Source organism: Salvelinus namaycush, chromosome 19, assembly GCF_016432855.1.
Source record: "Salvelinus namaycush isolate Seneca chromosome 19, SaNama_1.0, whole genome shotgun sequence".
NCBI lineage: Eukaryota > Metazoa > Chordata > Actinopteri > Salmoniformes > Salmonidae > Salvelinus > Salvelinus namaycush.
Window position 1 is genome coordinate 48277446 of NC_052325.1, and position 18403 is coordinate 48295848.

Genomic DNA, 18403 nt, shown 5'->3' on the forward strand with positions numbered 1-18403 from the left:
CTCCTCAGTAAAAGGCACATGACAGCCCACTTGGAGTTTGCCAAAAGGCACCTGAAGACTCACAGACCATGAGAAACAAGATTCTCTGGTCTGATGAAACCAAGATTGAACTCTTTGGCCTGACTGCCAAGCGTCACATCTGGAGGAAACCTGGCACCATCCCTACGGTGAAGCATGGTGGTGGCAGCATCATGCTGGGGGGATGTTTTTCAGCGGCAGGTACTGGGAGATTAGTCAGGATCAAGGGAAAGATGAATGGAGCAAAGTACAGAGAGATCCTTGATGAATACCTGATCCAGAGTACTCAGAAACTTAGACTAGGGCGAAGGTTCACCTTCCAACAGGACAACAACCCAAAGCACACAGCCAAGACAACACAGGAGCTCGGGACAAGTCTCTGAATGTCCTTGAGTGAACCAGACAGAGTCCGGACTTGAACCCGATTGACCATCTCTGGAGAGACCTGAAAATAGCTGTGCAGCAACGCTCCCCATCCAACCTGAAAGAGCTTGATAGGATCTGCAGAGAAGAATAGGAGAAACTCTGCAAATACAGGTCTGCCAAGCTTGTAGCGTCATACCCAAGAAGACTCAAGGCTGTAATTGCTGCCAAAGGTGCTTCAACAAAGTACTGAGTAAAGGGTCTGAATACTTGTAAATGTGATATTACAGATTTTTATTTTTTATACATTTGAAAAATTTCTAAAAACCTGTTTTGCTTTGTCATTATGGGGTATTGTATGTAGATTGATGAGGGGAAAAAACATTTTAATACATTTTAGAATAAGGCTGTAATCTAACAAAATGTGGAGAAAGTCAATGGGTCTGAATACTTTCCAAAGGCACTGTATCCTGTAGCCCAGGGACTTAATTCCCCACTATTTCCAAAGTGACCCCAGTTTGATAAAAAGCCCAGAGAAAACCAGCAAAACCATAGCTGAAATGCAAATCCAGCAGCTACACTGAGAACAATGCAAAATAAGCTTAAATGGATAGTTCACCCAAATTACAAAATGACATATTGGTTCCCTTACCCTGTTAGGAGTCTATGGACAAGGTAAGACAATCCATGCTTTGTTTTTGTTTACCTGGTCACTTGTATTTTTGTAATTTGGGGAGTATCCCTTTAAATGCCTTACTAAACGTAAGATAGAAGCCACAGACATTCTTTCTCATCATGGCAGAATTTGAACATTTTAGTCCTTCTGTACGAGTGGAGCTGAAGAAATCTACTCCTATCTATTATGCAAGCCTTCGTATGTCCTCAGACTGAATATTCAATACATTATTCACGATTGCCAATTGATGGCAGACATTCATATACGCTGCTACATGTGTGGCCGTGAAATGTTAAGTTAACCCTTTATACTTGTGGGAATCGGCCTATATGGATAGGACTACATTGAAATGTTTCTCACAGGAGAAATATGAAAAGCATATACATAAGCGTGGTAGCAATTGAAAGGGAACTGTTCAGAGGTTATGGGGAAATTATTGAACTGAAGTTGAGGACACAACAGCTCAGCTGACACAAAATGGAATCCAAACATTACACTGTTGATTTTATGTGCATTTTACTTTTTGCCGCATTTGTTGATAACGAAATCTGAAAATTCTCTGGATACATTCAGTAAAATGATAAGAATATTCCTGGAAGGGGTGGAGTGGGTGCAAGGTGGGGTAGGTGCTACAGGGTTTGAGTGAGAGGACTAATTTGTGTCTCCGAGTGGCCACCCACCACTCCAAAGTGACTCAAAGAAGATTCTTCAACTATAAGGTGCTTTTTTTTTTTTTTAGCTCTCCTAGCTGTGCTGTAGAGGAACTACAGCAAGCACACTTGTAGTTGTTTTGTTTGGAACACAACCCAGCCTCCCCGTCATCACACAACTACTGTTTTTGTTTACACAATTCAAAACCGGTCCATTATAAATCGTAATCTGGGTCAGATGGGCATCATTTGAAAGCTTGTTCTATTTCCAACATGACTAGCTAAGTAACAAATTCCGATCTTACAGTTCTAGGCTTTTCACAGGGCAACAGATTGTCATTTTGGTGTGCATAGAAAGCAGTTATGCGTGCACTCAGGTGCGTGTTTCACAGTGGATTTTCTTCACAATAGACACACATAGGCTCATTCTGTTCAGAAGAACCCAGGGTATGACGCCATGTCATCTTGTAACTGTACATCAACCAGGCTCATTCTGTTCAGAACAACCCAGGGTATGACGCCATGTGATCTTGTAACTGTACATCAAGCATAGTCTTCATGAACGTTGACACTGTTTATTACATGAGTTTTATGATTTGGAAATGTGACATTCCACACATTTGTACTCACAGGTGTTTGGCTTGCTTGTATGACATAAAAGCGGTATTTATTATAATCCTCAGCTTCTCATCTTTCAAAATACATTGAGTCCTCTTAATTTACAGCATTTCCCTCCCTCAGACAACAAATATTTTGCTAAAGTTGCTCAATTAGCATGAGGGATGGGGGCAACTTCTTGTTGCGTGTGGTGCTCAAATTCAGAACGGCTGTCAGTCAAAACCCATACAGTGCTGTGAAACCCAGGCCTGCCATTTATTACATGTTGAGGTACAGCCACTGCATTCCAATTTAGACACTTAACAGTGCCCAGATCTGTCATTTTCAACCCATATACAAGGCTACTGGCCTCTCTCACACATTTCTTTAACCCTTATTTTACCAGGTAAGTTGACTGAGAACACATTCTCATTTACAGCAACAACCCAAGGAATAGTTACAGCAGAGAGGAATGAGCCAATTGGAAGCTGGGGATGATGGTATTTAGCCAAGACACAATGGTTAACACCCCTACTCTTACAATAAGTGCCATGGGACCTTTGGTGACCACAGAGGGTAAGGACACCTGTTTAATGTCCCATCTGAAAGACAGCAATGAGATATATTTTTTTAGATTAGAGGAAAGAGTGCCTCCTACTGGCCCTCCAACACCACTTCCAGCAGCATCTGGTCTCCCATCCAGGAACAACCCTACATAGCTTCAGTGGGAAGCCAGCAGTGGGATGCAAGGTTGTATGCTACATGCACAGAACAAGCAAAGCTGTGGGTGTTACTAGGGCACCACTATTGAGAATAAGGCTTATTCTCAGACTTACGATACATAAGGCTTTCAGTCGCTGAATAGAAAGGGGGTTGGATATACTGTACTGAGAAAATCCCTGGATATACTGTACTGACAAAATCCCTTTTTCAAAACCGCATCCTGAGCAGTTGAAGGTGTATTCCTCTTTCTCACTTGAGCTCTCTCTCTCTCTCTCTCCTTAAAGGTAATTATCTCAATAGAGTCAGACATGGTGGTTTTGCAAATGAAGAACCGGGCAGGGTACCCTTCACGACTAACAGTTGATATAGCTGCAGTGATTTTGCAGCTGTAGGGGCATCCCTCTTTCTGCATTCACAACAAACACACATCAAATCCTTCCTTCTTCTGAGTAGAAATGTTGGTTTATGCAATAGGTGTATCCCTCCCTTGCCCGCTCTCTCAAAACCTTCACACACATCAAAAAGATTACAACCCTTTTTCTCTCGAGCTGAAATTGTGTTTTTTTGTTTCGTTTTTACAATAGGGTTACTCCTGGGATAAATGGAACAATCACTGTATACTTGATCTCTCTCTCTCTCTCTCTCTCTCTCTCTCTCTCTCTCTCTCTCTCTCTCTCTCTCTCTCTCTCTCTCTCTCTCTCTCTCTCTCTCTCTCTCTCTCTCTCTCTCTCTCTCTCTCTCTCTCTCTCTCTCTCTCTCTCTCTCTCTCTCTCTCTCTCTCTCTCTCTCTCTCTCTCTCTCTCTCTCTCTCTCTCTCTCTCTCTCTCTCTCTCTCTCTCTCTCTCTCTCTCTCTCTCTCTCTCTCTCTCTCTCTCTAGACAGTGGAGTCACATGCTCAGCTGCATGCACACACACACACAGCAGTTGCACACCTCACCGCCAGCCCAACCCTGATTGACACACTTTGGATGTTTCTGGAATATTTTAGGTGCTTTTCCAGCCCGCATCGGAAAAGCCCTCTCCGTCTCTTTCTCCTCCATGTTGTCATGGAAAATAACAGGAAGCATATGAAAAGCTAGTCCGGTCACAGATCTGTTTGTGTTATCATGTTTCGCATGACAAGTAGTTGAGATGGTAATCAAAATAACTAGTGCCTCCACTGTGGTTTAATATGACATTTGTGTGTGAAACCCTTCAGGAATAAATATGTTCCATTGGAAAAGGTAATCGTGTTGATGACGGATTTTCCTGGGGAAAAGAAACCTACCAGAAATACAATGATAGCTGGCATAGAGAGTGAATGTCAACCCAGTGGTCCACTTTTGTTTTGCCTGTTCACCCTCTGAATGACACACATACACAATCCATGTCTCAATTCCCTCAAGACTTTGGATTTAACAACTGACTTCAATAAGGGGTCATAGCTTTCACCTGGATTCAACTGATCAGTCTATGTCGTGGAAAGAGCCGGGTTCCTTAATGTTTTGCATACTCAGTGAATACATTTAGTAGAACATGGGTTTGGATGCAATCGATGAAAACCCTTTGAACCGTAGAACTAATCCAATCATCTACGGCGGCAGGTGGCCTAGCAGTTAAGGACGTTGGGCCAGTAACTGAAAGGTTGCTGGTTTGAAGCCCGAGCTGACTAGGTGAAAAATATGTTGATGTGCCCTTAAGCAAGGCACTTAACCCTTCTAAGTCACTGTTGACATGATGGAAATATAATGTATTATCCAGGTATCACTGGCATGACATTGAAATAGGTCAGCAAATCGTTTGATTGGATTTCCCATTGTGGCAATAAACAACCAATGTATTTGTACATTTGGCGACAACACAGACAAAAATCCTTCTTGTCCACCTCTAAAGGAACATCTACACCTGGTGAAAGACCTGCAATCTCATTAATTTAGGGCAAAACTATCTCACAGGACACATTCCAATAGTATACTATAGATAGATAGAGTCCAATGTTTTCTGGAATTGTAATCAGATACTATTTGAAATCACATCATCAGACAGATCCAATCATGATTGAATCACACAGAAGTGTCTTTTGAACGTCTACACTAGAAGTCGACCGATTAATCGGCATGGGCGATTAATTTGAGCCGATTTCATGTTTTCATAACAATCGGTAATCGGCATTTTTGGAGGCCAATTATGGCCGATTACATTGCACTCCACGAGGAGACTCCGTGGCAGGCTGACCACCTGTTACGCGAGTGCAGCAAGGAGCCAAGGTAAGTTGCTCGCTAGCATTAAACTTATCTTATAAAAAACAATCAATCTTAACATCATCACTAGTTAACTACACATGATTGATGATATTACTAGTTTAATTAGCTTGTCCTGAGTTGCAAATAATCAATGCGGTGCCTGTTAATTCGTCATCGAATCACAGCCTACTTTGCCAAACGGGTGATGATTTAACAAGCGCATTCGTGACAAAAGCACTGTCGGTGCACCAATGTACCTAACCATAAACATCAATGCCTTTCTTAAAATCAAGACACAAGTATATATTTTTAAACCTGCATATTTAGTTAAAAGAAATTCATGTTAGCAGGCAATATTAACTAGGGAAATTGTGTCCCTTCTCTTGTGTTCTGTGCAAGCAGAGTCGGGGTATATGCAACAGTTTGGGCCACCTAGCTCGTTGCGAACTGTGTGAAGACCATTTCTTCCTTACAAAGACCGTAATTAATTAGCCAGAATTTTACATAATTATGACATACCATTGAAGGTTGTGCAATGTAACAGCAATATTTAGACTTATGGATGCCACCCGTTCGATAAAATACGGTACGGTGGCGTATTTCACTGAAAGAATAAGCGTTTTGTTTTCGAAATTATAGTTTCCGGATTTGACCATATTAATGACCTAAGGCTCGTATTTCTGTGTGTTTATTATATTATAATTAAGTCTATGATTTGATATTTGATAGAGCAGTCTGACTGAGCGGTGGTAGGCAGCAGCAGGCTCGTAAGCATTCATTCAAACAGCAGCTCTTAGCAATGCTGGGATGCACAGCGCTGTTAATGACATCAAGCCTACCAACTCCCGAGATTAGGCTGGCAATACTAAAGTGCCTTTCAGAACATCCAATAGTCAAAGGTATATGAAATACAAATGGTATAGAGAGAAATAGTCCTATAATTCCTATAATAACTACAACCTAAAACTTTTTAACTGGGAATATTGAAGACTCATGTTAAAAGGAACCACCAGCTTTCATATGTTCTCATGTTCTGAGCAAGGTTAGCTTTTTTACATGGCACATATTGCACTTTTACTTTCTTCTTCAACACTGTGTTTTTGCATTATTTAAACCAAATTGAACATGTTTCATTATTTATTTGAGACTAAATAGATTTTTATTTATGTATTATATTAAGTTAAAATAAAAGTGTTCATTCAGTATTGTTGTAATTGTCATTATTACAAATATATATATAAAAATCGGCCGATTTAATCGGTACCCGCTTTTTTTGGTCCTCTAATAATCGGTATCGGCGTTGAAAAATCATAATCGGTCGACCTCTAGTCTACACCTGGCCAAAGATCTTCAATCTTAGGGCAAAACTCTCTCATAGGACACATTCTAATAGCATACTGTAGATAGAGTCCAATGCTTTATGGAATTGTAATCAGATCAAATCACATCAAATACTTTAGCAGGACTTGATTGAGCTTTTCTGGAACAATGGAACCAATAGACTAGCAAAAGTGCAAACCCTGCCCATTTGGCACTCCAGGCAGGCTAAAGAGAACGCTACAAGTATTTGAATGATTTTTAATAGTATTTCAACTGAGATCTGCTTGTTACAGATTCCCACAGGTATCGTCAATGTGATATGCATTCTATAATATATTATCAATCCATCTTAACTTTGTGAGAAGAAACATTTAAATGAGGCTACATATATCACATTTTGTCTGGATTCTGAAGTTATTATCCAATACAACAAATAAATGTGTTCGCATGTGTGTGCTGTCCAATACTGCTCTGAATATGTATGGGGCACATTCAGCAGGTTCAAAAGAAAACAGGCTCAGTTTTTCCATAGACTAAAAATAATGCATTTTCCCCCTGAAAAACTCACAATCAGCAGTTAGTTGACATGCTCATACTGATCCTGTTGTCATGGCTTTGAATGATAGGTGAGTAGATGTATAAATTGCATAACAATTAGCAGTGGAAGACTGAAAGACCAGCATTTTATGATTTTTTTTTCCTTTTAAGATTTAAGTATTTTAACTGTTTTAACCTTTTCACACGTGAGTTCCATATATCTCACGTTGATAGTTTTATGCACGTGATGCAGGAATACACTCACTGTTCCAAAATGTGACCCGATTCAGGAAACTAGGCGTATGTTGCAAGTCACGACTTCACAGGAGAGCTGGTTGAACGTAAAAAAATATATTTTATCAACATACGTTTTTTGGCAGAGATGCTTTCTCGAACATGTGAACCTTCATGTGCCTTAATATTAAACTTGTATGTCATCTGTAAATACGAATAAAATAGTTAAATTACGAGCCTAGTTGGTTTAGCCATAGAAAAAGCGAGCAACCTTCCCGTTAGCCATGATTGGCTAAGAAAATGAGTGGGCTGGACATGCCGAGAGATGAATTTGGATTGGTCTACCATATAGCACGCGTCTGTCTATTGGAGCTGGTCAGTATGTTTAGATAATTGTGTAGAAAGCAGCTTTTTTTTTTTTTACGTATCGCGTAGTAAAACTGCATAAACCTAATGTCAACTTAAAGTGTACTGTTAGCTAGCTAACATTAGCTGGCTGGCTAGCTAGCTAGTGTTTTGTGTATGCTCTACACTTTCTGGAAGACCGAATTTTGAAATCAGTGGAATTCGGGTATGATAGCTAAAGAGATGGAGAAAACACCAGTCTGGATTACATCGTCAAAATAAGGCAACCATGTATGGCATCAGACAGGAGACGCATCCAACCGTGATGTATACTGGTAAAATGTTTAGATATTACACGTTTCTAATTTTGACAGAAAGTGGTTTAATTTCAAGTGTACTTTTAGCTAGCTAACGTTAGCTGGCTGGGTTGCTAGCTAACGTTACGTGTATGATCTTATTCTTCGTATCTCAGACACAATTGCTTGACTAGTTATAGCCATAGAACCTGGTTGGTTAGCTACCTGCAGATTCATGACAAAGTATTTTCATTTCACGTTAAAGTGTACTGTTAGCTAGCTAGCTAACGTTTGCTCGCTGGTTCGCTAACTAACGCTACGTCATGCATTTGGGATTAATTGTTTACCTAGCTAGCTATCTAGTTACATAGTTACAATAGACTCTTGTCTTATTGTGCCAGAGCGCATAATAACTGATACATATTTGAACGCTCAACACCCGTTGAATATGTCCGGTGTCAGTAGACGTCAGCAACAAAGCGTAATTCAATTGCTGCCAGCAGCACAGTTAGACACCAGCACTCTGGATAACATGAAAAAAGCCTAACCAGCTCTGCTAGGGCAAGTAAAACGGTCAGACTGGGTTGTTCTCTCATTATGTGTCTGGAAGTAGTTAGCCAATGTTAGCCAGTTAGCTTGGGTAATTGACTGTAGTTCTGAGGTCACAGCTCTCGGAACAACGTTACTTATTGGCCAGAGCGTCCAGTGTGCTCTCTGAACGTGAAACCACAGTGAGCTGTTCTCTCTCTCTTAGATGTCTGGAAGTAGCTGGCAAGTTAGTACAGAACGGTTGGATCAACCCTTAAAGAGATAGGTGGGGCTAAGGCTTAAGAGGGTGTGAACAATGCTGAATGGGTGTAGACAAAGAAGGGCTCTCGAATAGTTGTACCAAAACATTGAAAGACCGTTTTCTCAAAAGTGAGTTTACAAGTTGGCCAACTTTCAAAGCAGAATTACTTTCCCATTGTTTCCTTAAATGCAGTGTATGATATACCATTTTGTAGCTCTGAGTCTCTACTTTATCCAATGTAAAAAACAGAAATCCAAACGTTGCTTCATAAGACCGAATCCAGGTTGTGAGTCACAAATGTGATTGTTACGCAACAGGACAGTTAATACTGATTATAGACTATGCTTCAACTTGTCAATTTCAAGTTATATTCTAACAAGTTCTATTTTCTAACAACAGTTTGATTTGAGGGTTGTTCCGCCTCCTCTTTAATTCACATTGAAGTAGCCCATTTCAGTGTTGCGGCCAATTTATGTTTGAGGCTTTACTGAGCTGGACATACTTCCCTCTTCGAGGAGAGCCCTTCCTCCGCACATCATGTATGCAGACATATGCACAGTCTTGCACGAACTAGCAAATTTTCTTGCTGGTGCTCGCATTGTTGCATTTATGTTTTCCTTACAAATAATAACTTGTGTGCGTTCCTATCAAAGTAAGTGCCTTATTTTCTGTATAACGTGTTGTCGTTTCTACTGTAGCATACAGTATGAATGGATGGAGCATAATGTATTTACAGTTTTATTCACATGTTTTCAAGTACTGGTGACAAATAATGAATTCCAATTATTGCATCGATTGTAAAAGACACCTACTATGACGTGTGTAAAATACTTTTTTGAAGGTTGTACTGATTATAATGAGCTAATGCTAAGCTATTTGCTTGCTATGTGTGGCACCATGTCTGTTGACATTATACAATGCATTCTGGGTGTCACGTAAATGTCTGTCAGACCAAATATTTTATAATGAGGTGAAGTAATGGTTCACTTAAATTTTGAGTAAACTTCCGGAAATTAATGAAGGGAAGTGAATTATCGTAGATGACACACCCCCTTCAATATGCATACTGCAAACAGACTATACTCATCTTGTCTCCTCTTATTATCTTCGGTTGACAAGAAAAAAACAAATATGGCGGCACGCACAAACTACCCATCATCAGATTACTTCAGATTTCTAGAAAGTATATTTCGATTAATGTTGAGCTCACCCGTGATGTGATGAATTATAAATAGTCATTGCTATTGGCTAATTCATATTGTGGTTTCTGTCAGAGGAGAGTTCTCTAAATATGACCGCTTGTGTTATGTCAATCTTTCCTCAGTTAGCGCTAGGACTCATGTAGCCTACATTTCACGGTTTGGATGATTGTGTATGCTGTCGCTACTTCTGTGCATGTCTGAATATTGCATCCCAAAATAAACGGGTCACATACAGGACATAACTTTGTAAGGACTGTGTTTGTGCATAATGTTTCTGTGAAAAACCAGTGAGGCTTTCTCAAATGCTGACTGTTGTGTCAATCAAAACTGGACGTTCGAAATAAGCGCCATAATCACACCGGTTTTAGCGTACGCTGCAAGGACCACTGTAGAATGATCACACCCGTTTTGTTTGTACGTGTGAAAAGGTGACGTTTTTAAACTGTTTTAGGTGGCCTAAGTTGATGGAGATTCACCAGGTAAGTTGATGGAGACTTGTTGGAGATAGAAGTGAACAATCTGCAATGTTCTGCCCATTTCACCTCACTGATAGCGTATACACCCATGTTGCCCACATCTGGTCCAGGAGGATGCATGACATTCAGTATGTCCATGTGGAAGAGGGACTTACTACTACTAAGATACTAAGAAATGCATGAAGAGGTTGTCTTTCAGATGCAGACATGGAAGCTGTTGTTCAGTTGTTTTTTTGCCAAACAAAATTTAGTAGAATCCTAAGAATCATCAGAAATTCAGATTAAGGACAATGTTTGTGAAAACATTGCCATAAAAATGTTATAAAATGGTGAATTTTCAAACGCTTTTACAAAAAAGGACTACAGCTATACAATCAGTATGTGTGTTGTGGCCAATGCATGAATCCAGGTCACATTCGTGTTCACTGGAGCTTGCAACGAAACTTCACAGGCAGTCCCTCTCTGTTTTAGTCCAATTTCTTCCATTTGGTGCCTAATGAACACCACCCAGCACTATGATCCATCCAACGGTGTCAACTGCGCCACAGTAAAGAAAAGCCTGGTCTCCTCAATCGAAAACCCACACAGTCTCAGAAAAACGAATCATCTAGGAAAAAGCTCTCCCCTGGAAGCTCTATTTCCAGTGTATTCTCAGCTGTGGAAGCCCTGAAAAAAAGACAACTGCATTGTCCGCTCGCGTTATAGCGCCGCGTATGATTGGTGGAGCATTCAGCTTTATTTTGCTGTAAATGTCCTTCCGGCGAGGCCGGCATTGAATTAAGCACACCAAACAAGCCATTACTCTTCCTTCAGCCTGTGTGTGTTTGTTTCTGTACACGTGTGCGTGCCTGCGTCTGTGTGCATGTGTGTGTGTGCATGCATGTGTGTGTGTGTGAGAGAGAGAGAGAGAGAGCACTCGAGTGGGCAGCATTTCCTAGCAGCCCCCTGTGAGCTCCGAAAGCCGTGGTGGTGGGTGAAATCGCTCGCTAAAGATTGTCCCCAACAACTCTCATGCGAGTGGGAAATGAATGAGATATCGTCCCACTGGGCCAGTAATTAGTAATAACGGCTATAGTAATAACGGCTATGATGAAGATGAGTGACAACCAAGGTTTCATCCCAAATAGCACCCTATTCCCTTTCTAGTGCATTTTGTTTTTTACAGGGCCCATAAGTAGTGCACAACATAGGGAACAGGGTGCCATTTGGGACGTGGCCCAAGTGTTCGCCATGTGGTCTGACTACAACTCTATCACTCAGCAACGAGAACAAATCATACATTTCTGATTAGCTTTTTCCACCACTACACTTAATTCTTATCATGCATTGTCTTACGACAGAGGACCTGTTTTAAGAAAGGCTAAATGCAATGCATCGCTTGCCAATACTTATCAGGGCAATGTCGTCTGTCACACGTGCTCACATGAACACACACCCACGCAAGCAAATACATACACACACATGCACACACACACACACAAACAGACAGAGGGGCCCCTGAGTTGGCAGGTGTGTTGTTGTCAAGGCGTTGTAGGAGCAGTTTGTCACGCTGGATAAGCCTGGCATCAGTGTCTTTGACTCTGGAATTTATTAGCGACAGATTGCCCCCGTAGACACCAGTGGCAGGTACCAAGATACACAGCTACGCCACATACCCAAGCCCACAGCGCCTATTATGGTTTCATTAGGCCCCGGCTTCTCTGTTGGCATGATCTAGCATCAAGTCCTGCAACTGCTGGGATCTCTGTCCGCAAGCCAGAAGAACTGGGTTATCGGACAGTGCAGTGGGCATCCAGACAGGCAGGGACTAGGAATGGAAATATGCTGTCTAGCTGGCTAAATACAGCACTGTTAAGCCTGTGTACTGTATGAGTTTTGGATTTTTGGATCGGAGGATATAAATGAAAGGCAGTGGCCCACAGGTTCAATACAGTTATGTGAGGAAAGATTATGTTCGAAAGGCGTAGCCTCTTATCAGGGAACTATTAACCTTTTAGGTCTCATAGCAATTGTATTTGTTGTTCATTCTGGGGATGTGTAAGGCTTTGTTACATGCACAATGCAGTTCATCAGTTCAGCAGTGTGCATGTAGGAGCTTCAAAGCGGACAGGCCAATTCAAGCAAGATGTGGTGACAGCTCCGTTTTAAAGTAGGGATCATCACCTAGATTCAGCCACAGGACGATTGTTTTTCTTGAGCGGATGGTATGCGGGGGGCGGAACATAGTGACAAATCATTTGTAAATGGCAAATTGACCACAAGAAGCCCAAAGAGATATAATATTTCAAACCGTGCTTACATTTGTATACGATCACGTCTCTCTATTACGCGTGGGAATACTTCGGAACAGAAACTAAATATTTCCTTGTGTTTTTACAGGCTTTTACGTCCAACAATATTTTTGTTTTTTTTTCAGCTCAGAAATTTGGCCCGCGTGCCACCAGTTGGGGAACCCTGTTCTAAAGCATCACGCACAGCTCGTCTGTTGCCTGTCATCTACCTGAGATTGCATATAGGCTAAATCAGGGGTAGATTTGTTTTATCTCTCCTTCTCTCCTTCCTGCCTGTGAGGGACCAACAAACAGACTGCTATAGTCAACCATAAGAACCATGGGATTGGCCGCCACAAGCTATAGCAGGGACCATCAACTCCAGCCGCAGGACGGGGCCGGAACACAATTACAAATCATTTGTAGACTGCAAATTGACCGAAAGAAGCCCAAACAGATATAATGTTTGACTAAAACATAATCATTTCAAACCTTGCTTAGATTTGTATACAATCACATATATCTCTCTATTATGCTTGGGAACACTCCGGAACAGATTTACTAAATTAAAATCACTTATAGCGGATTTCCTGGTGGTTTTACAGTCTTTTATGCCCAACAATTAAGAATTTCAGTATATATATTTTTTTGATCAGAAAACTTGGGGGGGGGGGGGCAAATAAAATCACCTGCAGGCCAAGTCCCATACAGGACGCCAGTTGGGGAATCCTGGGTTATAGCCTACCACACGTGTTTTCTCCCTTCATTAAACATTTACGGATGATGGGATAGTCAGTGCAAATATTATACTGTCATGGTTTATCTCTGAGTTTCGTGAATTAATGATATTAAATCAATGTTAATGCACACATTGGTTTGCCTACTTCCCAATGAGGGGTTACCCAAATGAATGATGTGTATAAAAAGGTTGACTTTACAGCACAATGCGTTACCCACATAAGTCACAAAAGACACCTCACAAAACACGGGACACACAACTTCTCACACCTTGTCTCCGTAGTCTCCTCTTCTTCAGGCCGAAGATACGCACTTTGGAGAAGATGTCGACCAGGTTGCCATTGCAGAGCCCCTTGTTCTTACTGGGGCTCTTCCTCCGCCTGTTCGGGGGTGGTCGGTCTACATGCTGCTCCCGTGCCTCCCTCTTCTTCCGGATCAGACCGCTGGCAATAGCGGCTGCCATGGCTCAATGTCTCACTGCTGCTCAGGTCCGGTCCGCACTCCGTCCGCACACGGAGCACAGACCACATAAACAACCGCCTCTAGTCGCTCACAGCACGGTCACAGTCCCATTTTGGCGGCTAGACGGTCCGTGGTGTTGAATCAGGTATATTTAAATAGTAGTCTACTTTTTGATAACTGCCTTTAGTGTACAGACACTACATTTTAGTGCTTATGAAACATTGCGTTATCGTTAATTGTACGGTTCGTGAGAATCATGAAACTGTTGTCATAAAATTATTTCATTCCATATTTTCAGGAGTCTAGTTGGTGAAATTGCTTGGCAAAAACTCACCCCAAACGAGATTGCTCAACAGTCATATCTGCGTATTGATTTTCGGTTTATTGGGTGACATTTTCACTTCCATCCCCTGCTAAATGTCCAGTGTGTGTTGTAGCCTCCCCTTCCCACACTCCTGTCTCTTCTTCTCCTTTTGTCTTCCTTCCCTCCTCTCGTCCTGGAGACCGGTGCAGGATTCAGAAGTCGGCACGCTGGACAGCGGTGGCCACGCTGTGTTGAGTGTGTGCGCGCGTGTGTTCCGCCAGCCGTCCAAACAAACAAACAAAAGCGCTTTTCTGGGTGATTATCACCGTCGGACGAGGGGCACTCACTCGCCAGGGTACAGCATAGGATAACACGACGTTTACGCAGAAATATTAGCCAAGTTGACCATTCAATACGCAACACTGCTCCTGAAATGGCCATTCATCTCGGAGAGTCAAATATTAGCCAATACATGTCGGTACGATAAATACGACATCAAAGTAATACGTAAATATCAAACGTGGCTATATCTAGGCCTATTGAATAGCAATATAGGCTATACCTATCCGACCGCATGGCTGCATGATGCGTATTCACGTCTTCTCTTTGTATAGTCCATTTCCCTTCACATCTGGGCTGTCATTGTAGATTGGTATTGTGGTCAAAGAGAAACAAACACAACACACGCGATTGTACACCGATTGGAGAGAGAGAAAAAAATGTAGGCTAACCTAAGCTTAACCGGGTCCTGTGCGGATGACGTCTGGACGGTGTGACAACTGCATACAAATAGATAAACTTACGCTGCCGGATGCGGAGGAGACAATACGGCTGTCGGGAATGTCATATTAAACCCACCGTTCGTTGGAGAGACAGCAATCAGGTGCGTAATCGAAAAGACAGGATAGGAGACCCCGCAGGGAAACACATAGGCTATCTATAGGCACCATTGCACAGGCACACCTTTCCCGCGCAAAAGCGCATTTGGCATCAATCCCGCGCTGTAAGAAAAACGATGAAGGGTGACTCTTGTTTCCGTCTATAGATCATCCCATCTTCCACATCAACAAGTCTTAGCCACTCACCCTCTCCTTTGCACTCGCCTCGGAGAGGAAAGAGGAGAATACTCTCCCTCCCTCTCTTTCGACCTCTCGAGCACAAGTCCCTCACTTCAGGCGTCGCTATCAGCCGGTAGTGAGATTTGACACATAAAGGCGGCTTCAGCTGTGCAATAACCGACGCCCCGCTCCGAACATGCTCGCAACTAAATTGCAATGGGCATGTAATAGGCTCGTTACAAATATGGCTGAAAATACATATATTCGTATATGTTTTAATGTGTATGGGACCGTCCACCATTGCATGTATCCATGTAGGCATTTATTGCCCGGTAGCCTACGCATGACCTTGGGCAGGCAGCCTATTGGAAAAGAGTAAACCGTGCATCAAAATGTAGGCTATTGAACTCCTCGCTAATCAAATTAAATAAAAGTGTGTGCTTCAAGTGCTTAAACAGAAGGAATAGCTTAACTGCAAAAACATAGGGCGGCAGGTAGCCTAGCGATTAAGAGCGTTGGCCCATTAACCCGAAAGGTTCAAATCCCTGAGGTGACTAGTTGAAAAATCGTCCAAGTGTCCTTGAGCAAGGCACTTAACCCTACAAATCGCTCATGTAAGTCGCTCTGGATAAGAGCGTCCGCTAAATGACTAAAATGTCAATAAAATCTGCAACTCGAGTAGCATGATAAAGGAATGATTACTATCGCCATTTAATCTCACAATAATATCACTCCGTCTATCTCTCAACCACTTTCGGGCTCATTCATTTCAGCGCCTCATTCCTTTGCCACACGCACACACACAGCCCACTGGGCACACACTGGTTGAATCAACGTTGTTTCCACGTCATGTCAATGAAATTACGTTGAACCAACGTAGAATAGGCTTCTGTGCCCAGTTTGAGGGCGCACAGTGCTAATTTCTGGATAAATCGTTGAGCAAACCATAGGCTACACAAAAAACAATGACGTATTCAGGAGAGACACTTCAGAAAAATAATTTCTGTCAACATATGCTGGATTGGTGGTTCTAATACTACAAAACAACACCATAAATCATTAGATATTTCTCTGTTAGATGGATATCATTTCCAGAGACAACATTCACAGATAGAAATTAAAACGCAAGAGAGCCATCTGCCGTTTGTCGCCGCAATTAATTAAAGAAGTGGGAACATTTGGGGACAGTGGCATCACCGGGCTCTAGGCTACACTCTCTTTCCACACACGATCGAGCATCCACTTGTTGATGTCAAGGCATACCGGGCTGAGATGCATTGCCAAATGGCCGGGCCAGGGCTGGATTCGTATGCATTCTCTTTCACGTTGCACCTGGAAACTAGGGAGCCGGTCTGAGAAATTATTCAGCGATATGAATGTTTTTTATCACTGCGTCATTTTAGGGCCTACTAATAAATGTTTTAGCCAGGGGTAGATATTCTGGATGTTTAAAGAGAGGAGGGGGCATGCCACATGCAATCCCTATTTATATTTAGAGGGAAAACCATCTAACCTTATTAAATCAAATGTACAATGGGGTTCGAAATTATTGATACCCATGATAAAGATGCACAATAATGAGTGTATAAATAAATAATTCAAATACTGAGCTATATTGTATTCTCCCAAAAATTGGGAAATTATATTATTTTATACTAATACAATTGCTCAAAGAAAGATATTTTTTTCTCAAAAAGGTAGCGATCAAAATTATTGACACCCTAAAGATTCTTATAAATAAAGTAGGCCTTTTCAAAAGTTTACTATTTCCTCCCATATTCCTTGCACGCAATGACTTATTCCACATTTTGTTGCAGTACAGCCTGAATTCAAAATGGATGAAATACATTTTTTGTCTCTCACCCATCTACACACAATACCCCAAATTGATTGAAAATGAAATACAGAAATATCTCATTTACATAGGTATTCACACCCACATAGCCGCTGAAAAATCAGAATACAAAAAACAATGTTAATATATACAACAAAAAAACTATTGAAAAATAAAAAAGTAGTGCACTGGGCTTTACTAGTCCTTTATTGGTGGACCGATATAGCCCTCTGTAGCTTTTTATGTTGAATGTTGAATGTTTTTATGTTTTAATTTATTTAAGTCAACACTGTTACTAGGCCACTCAGGAACATTCAATGTCGTCTTGGTAAGCAACTCCAGTGTATATTTGGCCATGTGTCTAGGTTATTGTCCTGCTGAAAGGTGAGTTAGTTTCCAAGTGTCTGGTGGAAAGCAGATTTACGCAGGTTTTCCTCTAGGATTTTGCCTGGGTTTAGCTCCATATCGTTTCTTTTTATCCTGAAAAGCTCCCAAGTCCTTAACAATTACAAGCATACCCATAACATGATGCAGCCACCCCTATGCTTGAAAATATGGAGTGGTACTCAGTAATGTGTTGTTTTGGATTTGCCCCAAACATAACACTTTGTATTCAGGACAACATATAATTGCTTTGCCAGTGCCTTGTTGCAAACAAGATGCATGTTTTGGAATAGTTTTTTTCTAAAACATGCATCCTTATTCTGTACAGGCTTCCTTCTTTTCAATCTGTCAATTAGGTTAGTATTGTGGCGTAACTACAATGTTGTTGATCCATCCTCAGTTTTCTCCTATCACAGCCATTAAACTCAGTAACTGTTTTAAAGTCACCATTGGCCTCATGGTGAAATCCCTGAGCATTTTCCTTCCTCTCCGGCAACTGAGTTAGGAAGGACACCTGTATCTTTGTAGTGACTGGGTGTATTGATACACCATCCAAAGTGTAATTAATCCAAAGTCTGATTAACACCATGCTCAAATGGATATTCAATGTCTGCTTTTTTCATTTTTACCCATCTACCAATACGCGCCCTTCTTTGCAAGGCATTAGAAAACCTCTCTGGTCTTTGTGGTTGAATCTGTGTTTGAAATTCACTGCTTGACTGAGGGACCTTACAGATCATTTTATGAATGAGGTACAGAGATGAGGTAGCCATTCAAAAATATAAAATCATAAATCCATTAAACTTATTATGTGACTTGTTAAGCACATTTTTACTCTTGAACTTATTTAGGCTTGCCATAAAATGGTTGAATACTTATAAGACATTCCAGCTTTTCATTTTTT

At 41.4% G+C, this 18403-nt stretch overlaps 1 protein-coding gene across 1 annotated transcript in view; it reads right to left on the minus strand.

The window, feature by feature from the left end:
* Window positions 1–13920, minus strand: part of fgf14 (fibroblast growth factor 14) — an 86936-nt gene extending 73016 nt beyond the window's left edge. Inside the window, exon 1 of the mRNA XM_039014352.1 lies at window positions 13728–13920. Within this exon, the coding sequence (XP_038870280.1) occupies window positions 13728–13920 (193 nt within the window). The remainder of the gene's footprint in view (window positions 1–13727) is intronic.
* Window positions 13921–18403: the final 4483 nt, after the last annotated feature.